The sequence below is a fragment of the Histomonas meleagridis genome (assembly GCF_020186115.1).
Source record: "Histomonas meleagridis strain 2922-C6/04-10x chromosome Unknown contig_48, whole genome shotgun sequence".
Taxonomy (NCBI): Eukaryota; Parabasalia; order Tritrichomonadida; family Dientamoebidae; genus Histomonas; species Histomonas meleagridis.
Window position 1 is genome coordinate 464,127 of NW_027150891.1, and position 7,565 is coordinate 471,691.

Genomic DNA, 7,565 nt, shown 5'->3' on the forward strand with positions numbered 1-7,565 from the left:
ATTACTGTTTTGAATTCTTCCCAGTTAACATCATTAGTATGAGGTTTAAAGAATTAAATTACTAATCTAGAAATTGTTGCTTCATTCGCTCTTATCAAACCGTATAAATCTTTTTGATTTGTGTTAAATCCAACAATAGCGTGATGTTCAGAAGCTTTAGTATCAATTCCTTTTCTCTCGCCAGAACCGTTTCGAAATCATGATTTCTATAATTTGTATTTTGTAATTCTTCAACATGTAATATTGATAAATCGTGAGCCTATCCCGTAAATCTTGATGTTAATTGTTGTTGTTGAACTGCGACATTTGAAAATTTACCGTACATTTTACTTAAAATTCCTGCCAACAAACTTTTTCCGCAATTGCCATAATTTGGCGAATAATGAATAAAACATTTTTCTATAAAAGCGTTTGGATGCCTTAAACGATACGCATGAACTGATAATTCTTCATGTAATGCAGTCGGATTATTTACTCTTGATTCAAAAAATGATATGATTTTTTCAGGAATTCCTGTTAAATAAATTCCTGTTGGCGCTCTATATAAATTCGAAAATCGCGGATTGGAACCCAAAATTTTTATTCCATCAAACTTTACTAAATCATCCCCTATTGATTTCCTAAATTCTGAACATGAAATTTATATGTTTTTTTCCGATTTATAATATAAATTAGAATCGATATAATCATTATTAGCTTTTGATCTTTTTATTGTTATATAAGATACATCAAATTCATCACGTGTTTTTATAATATATAACCGTCTAAAGTCGATGCAACGCATTTTATTATAGCTTCTTTATGTTCTTCAAATGTTTTGATAATCGATTTTTCTTTTTTATATTGATTGAATGTGTATTAATTATCAATAAATATAGCACTCATTAATCCCCTTTTATCTCTGTAAAAAAATCGAATCATTAAAACAAAATTAAACTTTATTTATTCCTCAGCTGAAGTCACATTTTATTGTAATATATGTAGAATGTTTATTCTTATCAATAAAGTACCCTTTAATTTTCAAAGGTAATTCTTTGACCTAAGAGTGGAAAACTGACGTTGAAATTGAAAATAAATTTATTCTGTCATGTGTTCGTTGATTAAATATAATTTACATATCGAATGAATCGCAAAATTTTGGTCTATCCAATGCTCAAATATTCATGTTTCGAATCGATGATATCATAACTAATGCTTATTTCTAATATATTCTATTTCAATTTCTTACTGTTTATGCGGAGTATTACCGCAGAAAAATGAAGCAGGAATTTCATCTTTGTATGAACGTTTCCCAGGAACGGTAAAAAGTACCTTATATGTATCTGTTTTACAATTAAATGATAATATTTTCTCAACGGTACCGTTCCATTTACCAGGAATTGTTGACACTCATTAAATATTATCAGGCTTATTCTTACCAATCGGTATTAATTTAAATCTTGGTTTTGTTATTACCGTTCCATCTTGAGCTATTAAGACGTACATGTTGCCTTTCCGTTCATCATCAATTTTATAACATTCACGGCTGATTTGAAATCTTTTCTTAGTTATTCCGTCATGACGGTAATATATATAATTACTAGTTGTACGTTATATATTACTTATATATTATTATTCAATACTTATAAATCAATATTATTATTTTTAATTAAATGGCAAAGAAAGCAATTAAAGGAAGGATTAAAAAAACAATAAAAAATGTTAAACGAGGATTAAGGCATCGACTGATTACTCAAGCACCAACATTCAATCCTAACGCTTCAGTAAGAGCAAATATTCTTCCTCCACCGAATGATCAAAATTCCAATTCTGCTAGGTCACAAATGATGGCAAATTTACGAAATCCTTTTATCCTGTTGCTTTATCACAAACGCCACAAAACGTAAATCTTGACGCAATACATAATATGAGAAATCAAAACGATGTTCGTCAACAACAAATTAATGATACGCGAAGAGAGAAACAAGATGAATTAGCAAGAAAAAAGAATTTGGATGAACAAGAAAGAAATATGAAAAAAGCAACAAAAGCTGCTGAAGCAAAGTATAATGAAGAAAAGCAATAACGTGAAATGGCAGAAAGAGAGATTGAACGTCAACATGAATTAGCAAACAAAGCTCAACAAGAAACTGAACGTTACGCAAAAGCTTTGGCAGAACTTAAAAAAACTCAGTATAAAGGCGACATTGATTTATTAAAAGATCAAAACGCAACAATTCAAGCTCAATTAGCTGAAGCAAAAATGCTTACTATTGAACGCCAACATGAAATAGAAGCTAATGAACAAATGCGAATTAAAAGTAGCTTGCAACGTGAGTTAGAAAAAGTAAAGAATGAAAATGAAACTTTACAGAAAGTTTTAAAATCAGAAGATTATAAGAATGCAAATGAAATGCGAGCACAGACACAATATGAATTAGAAAAAGCACGTTATGAAAATGAACTATTAAAAGCTCAAAATGAAGCTAAAATAAAATTTGAACAAGAAAGAATTAAAAGAATAACAGCATTAACTCCGGAGCAATATCAGGCGTTAGATAATCAATACATAACAAGCATTAATGGTTTATATCAACAACAACTTGCTGAAGAAGAAAAACAACGACCTGGATTAAGAGCAAGAGCAAGATTTGAAAGATTGAAAGAAGCGGAAATTGAGCAACAACGGAAAACAGTTGATGAAGAAATCAAAGCACAAGAATTAGGAGCGTATCAAACAGCCGTAGGACCAAAACCAGAAATAAGCAAGACGCACAAAGAATCGATAATTAAGAACGTACCGAAAAAAGTTCAAACGAAGGAACGCGAAAAAGAAATCAAAAAAAGAGAGGAATTACAAGCAACCGAAGAAAATAAAATTGCTCTTGACGCTGAATTAGAATATCTAAATTTCAAGAAACATAATGCACAAATACAGAAAAATACAAATTAATAATAGCAACGTTACAAAATCGAAGGAGAGCTCAAGATGTTGAGTTAGCGAGTGAGTATACAAAAAAAGCAATGCAAAGTCGAGCACAAATTGAAATACAACAACGAATGTTTGGCGGTAATTTATCACCGACAAGAAAATTAGCAATAACAAATCAATTACAAGCAGATATTGCACAACAAGTTGTAAATCAAAATAATCAAAGAATACAACTTGAATATAATATTGATGCTTTAATTAATTCAATCGGAGATGAAAGATTTAATCAATTTTTAGCAGAAAATTAAAATAAATATGCTGGATTCACAAGAACAAATAAGAGTCAATTAGCACCTGATAAACTACTTTAATTTCATAATGATTCAAAAACTTTTTCTGACAGGAAAATTTATTAGTTAACAAATACAATAACGTTTGGAGAGTTAGATTCTAACTAATGTTTTGATTTTTTTATTACTATAAAATGTTTGCACCACAAAATCAACAACCAAATGTTATTGATGCAATGACGGGAGTGTGGAATGCATACGCACTTTTATACGCGCTTTTCGTAATAAACTATTCAAATACGCACTTTTATGAATGCACGCCGATCTAACCGAAAAAATTCCAATTTTTTTGATTTTTTTTAAACTTCGAAAATCAAACTTAATGATTTTCAATAAAATTAATATATAATATAGCTTATATAAAGTAATAAAATAATTTAATGTTAAATCTTCAAAAAATTAATTCTAAAATGAGATAAGATCAATTTAAAAAAATATTTTTATTTTAAAATTCCAATCGCATTAATCGAATTCACACATTCAAGAATATATATCTATAATGTTTTTTTGAATTAAAATATCTTGTATTCATGGGAAAAAATGAAGATATTTTCCAAAAAAATTGAGTTGTATTGAATTATTGAATGAGTATTCAATTCTTACGTGGGAAAACCGTATATAAAAACAACACATTCAAAAAAATTTGACGTACGATATTTAACTCAAAAGTGATTTTCTGTTCAAAATAAAAATATTTCCATTAAAAATGATAAACTGATAATTTTATCACTATTACAGCTGTTTGCTTATTGTTTGGCTTGCTTCACAAAAGTAAATGTCCGAGATTGAGAAGTTTACAAATGCTTTACAAAACAAATGTCCTGTCTAACCTTTAAATTGTCTACCACCCTAAAATAAATGTCTTGCTTTACAAAAGTAAATATTCAAAATTGAGAAGTTTACGAATGCTCTTGTGAAAAAATATCTTGCTTTACAAAAGTAAATGTCTCGCTTAATAAAAGTAAATATCTGCATTTTTGAATTGTTTATTTTTCATTATTTATTGCCTTAAAAAGTGCATTTTCATAATGAATACTCAATAAAAAATAATTAAATTATATACAAATTATTAAACTTTAATTATAAATTTTATGTTCATCGAAAAATATCAAAAAACCAAATTTTTCAAAAAAATGAATAATTATTTGATTTTTAATTTTTCAAAAAAATCAATGCTCAAAATAATCTCTATATCATCATAGATATGTCCTATGAATTTAAAATCTTTTTGCTAAAATATATGGAGAGAAAAAGTATATTTAATTTGGTGCTCATCATACCTGTACCCCTATAAAGCAAAAAAATAATTAGGGCACATATGATTCAAATAAAGCGTTGTGTCGAATTTTTTTTATTCAATTTTTAAATATTTACTTTTGGGGGAATCGTATTTCCAGAACTAAACGTTCACCTTCATTCAATAAGTGGAGGAAATTCAACATAAAAAAATTATTATTCAATACTTTATTATCATAAAAATTCTTAGTGTTGACGTTTTATTCCATTAAAAATTGAAGTAATAAAATTGTTAGAAAGAAAATGTCGTTTTATGCCATCAAAATTTCAATCAATAAAATTGTTATAAAAATGTCATTTCACTTACACTAAAATTAAATGAATAAAATTATTTCTAATTCATCTATATGTTTTTGAATGTGTGAATATATGTTAATTCATTATTGATCTTAAAAGTGAATGAATTTTTGTAAATAATTCAAACAATTGTGCTCTTTTAAATATATCTATACTAGTTTGAAAAATTAATCCAGGGATTTTAGGTATATCTTCTAATAATTTATCAGAACAAATTTCACTAGAAGCAGAAGGACAAGCATAAACAAATGATTTAGCTGGATGTTTTTCATCAGAAAACACATTTGGTAATCTATTTATACTTAAATATTCAGCTACTAAGGCAGCTGCTGTTCATAGTGCTACTGCAGATTCAATTGCATACTGATATTGTTAATGTAATTATGCTAATTCTAATAAAACTTGAACTCTACAATCAGGAGAGGTATAAAGAAATCAGCTAATTTTAATAAGCACAATCAGCAATTGAATCATGATGATTTTCATCTTCATAATTGAATTTCTCTAATTTACTATGAATTTTCATATATCTTTGAGATATAGCTAAGTTTATAAACTTTTGATTTTTTTAATATTTCGAATTTCTCTGTAGTTAAACTATGTTTTTTAATATCATGTAAAAAAAATGCATATGTTCTATTTGTAGTACGACACTCAGCTAATTCATTATTCCAAATTTCATCAATAATTTCCCAATTAAATTTAGTTAAATTTTTAATTAAATTTAAAATTAATTTATCAACTTTAATTTGCGGATTTTTAAATATTGGTTTATTATTAATATGAAAAAATTTAATTGTACATTCTTTTAATAAAGGGAATAAAACTGATGAAATTTTTACATCATATAAAGCTACTAATAAATCATTTAAACAATCAACACTATTACATAATTGTATAAAACTAATACAAATCATTTGATTTGAAAATCCATTTTTTTCCATACTTATTGAGTATTTATTAAGAGTGATTTTAATTTAGTTTTATCTAATCATTGAAGTGAATCCGAATTAATATTTCTAGAATCAATGAAAATTTCTTCTAATTCTTTATTTTCTGTTTGTAAATGAATTCCTTGATCAGATATTTGAATTACCCTCATTTCTTTCCAATTCGCCTTATTTAAATTTTCAACGCCCATACAAAATTATTTGCAAACGGCCTGGCCATGTCATTTTGCCAATGCAAATTAGAAATGTCTTTCAGGGAGAACCCCATAATGATTACACGAGAAAAGATTTGAGAAAGAAGATTCAAACCGTGATAGATGAACTCATGAATGGAAAGCTATCAATTTATAAATTATCAAAATTATCAAATATTCCAGAATCCACTTTAAAATATTGAAAGAAACAAATGTCTATTAACAACAATTGGAGGCCGTGGTTGAATAACCATGGGATTGGGCATAGAATATTTACTGATGACGAAGAAGCTGCAATCAAAGATTATATTTTCAAAATAGATTATAATTTTATCTCCCAAGGATTCTACTTCAATGACGAAGATTTTGCAGATATTGCATATCAATCATACCTTGAAAAGAACAATCAAAATGAAAAAATGTTTGAAAAAGAATTTTTGATTAGCAAATGCTTTATCCATAATTTCAAGAAGAGAAACCACATATCTTCGAGGAAACCTCATTTAAAAAGGAGACCTGTAACACCAGAAGATGACAAGAATAAATTTATTGAGAAAATTCGAAATCTTCTTGAGACCACTGATCGCTCAAGAATAGTGAATGCTGATGAGACAAGCTGGAAGAGCTTTCCAGGTGAAATTTTAACATGGTCCGAGAAAGGATCAGATAATGTGAAAGTTTTTTTTGAAGGAAATCCGAAGCAATCTGTTACTGTATTGGCTGGAATAAAGGCCGATGGAACTAAGTTGCCTTTGTTTATCATTGCAAAGGGCACAACTGAGAGAACAGAAAGAAATTTAGGTGACATTTCATATCACATATCCGGTAGATCAAAGAGCGGATGGACTACAGAAGGCACATTTCAAGATTATTTAACATTTCTTCGCAAGCATTTCGGCGACAACGATAAGATACACCTCATAATTGATCATTACAAATCTCACGAGACGGAAAAGATCAAAGATCTTGCAAATCGATTAAACATTGATTTGATTTTCATACCAGCTGGACTAACAGATTGCCTGCAGCCCCTCGATAGATTGGTGTTTGGCTGCTTAAAATCAACAGCCAGAAGACTCTATAAAAAAACATATCAAGAAAATCCAAATACGGTCTTTAACAAAGAAATGGCAATTAAGCACTTACTGGACACACACACACACAGCGCTATTGAAGCTTCGCGTGATACGCTCGCTTCAAGCCGCGCTACATAAAAGAAAGCATTAACGATAGAGGATGATTGAAAATTAGGATTAACGGTCAAGTTTAAAATAAGCATGTGCGAAAAATCTAACTATAACTTGTAACGTAACGTTACCTGTAATTTTAACAATTTGGAAAAAAGAAGAAGAATAAAGAACATGAGATGCAAAAACCAAGGTTACGTTACGTTACAGGTTATAAATTAAGTCTAGTTTTAAAGTAGTAATTTGATTTTTTAATGCAACTAAAAAGATGTCAGAAGTTACAATCGACATAAACGACAAATTCTGTTTAATGGACATTAGAAAAAAATAAAAACTATGATTTAAACGGAGATGAAGCAATAAATGATTTAAAGAAATGT

The 7,565-nt window shown here is 28.2% G+C and overlaps 2 protein-coding genes across 2 annotated transcripts; both read left to right on the forward strand.

Moving 5' to 3' along the window:
• Positions 1-2,071: 2,071 nt before the first annotated feature.
• On the forward strand, positions 2,072-2,932 carry GO595_006856 (uncharacterized protein; the record flags this gene model as incomplete). The annotated part of the gene is made up of 1 exon (XM_067920255.1): positions 2,072-2,932. The coding sequence occupies one exon, from the start codon at positions 2,072-2,074 to the stop codon at positions 2,930-2,932; it is 861 nt and encodes a 286-aa protein (XP_067773076.1).
• Positions 2,933-6,210: 3,278 nt separating this feature from the next.
• Positions 6,211-7,212, forward strand: GO595_006857 (DDE superfamily endonuclease containing protein; the record flags this gene model as incomplete). The annotated part of the gene is made up of 1 exon (XM_067920256.1): positions 6,211-7,212. One exon carries the CDS (start codon positions 6,211-6,213, stop codon positions 7,210-7,212), a length of 1,002 nt encoding a protein of 333 aa, XP_067773077.1.
• Positions 7,213-7,565: the final 353 nt, after the last annotated feature.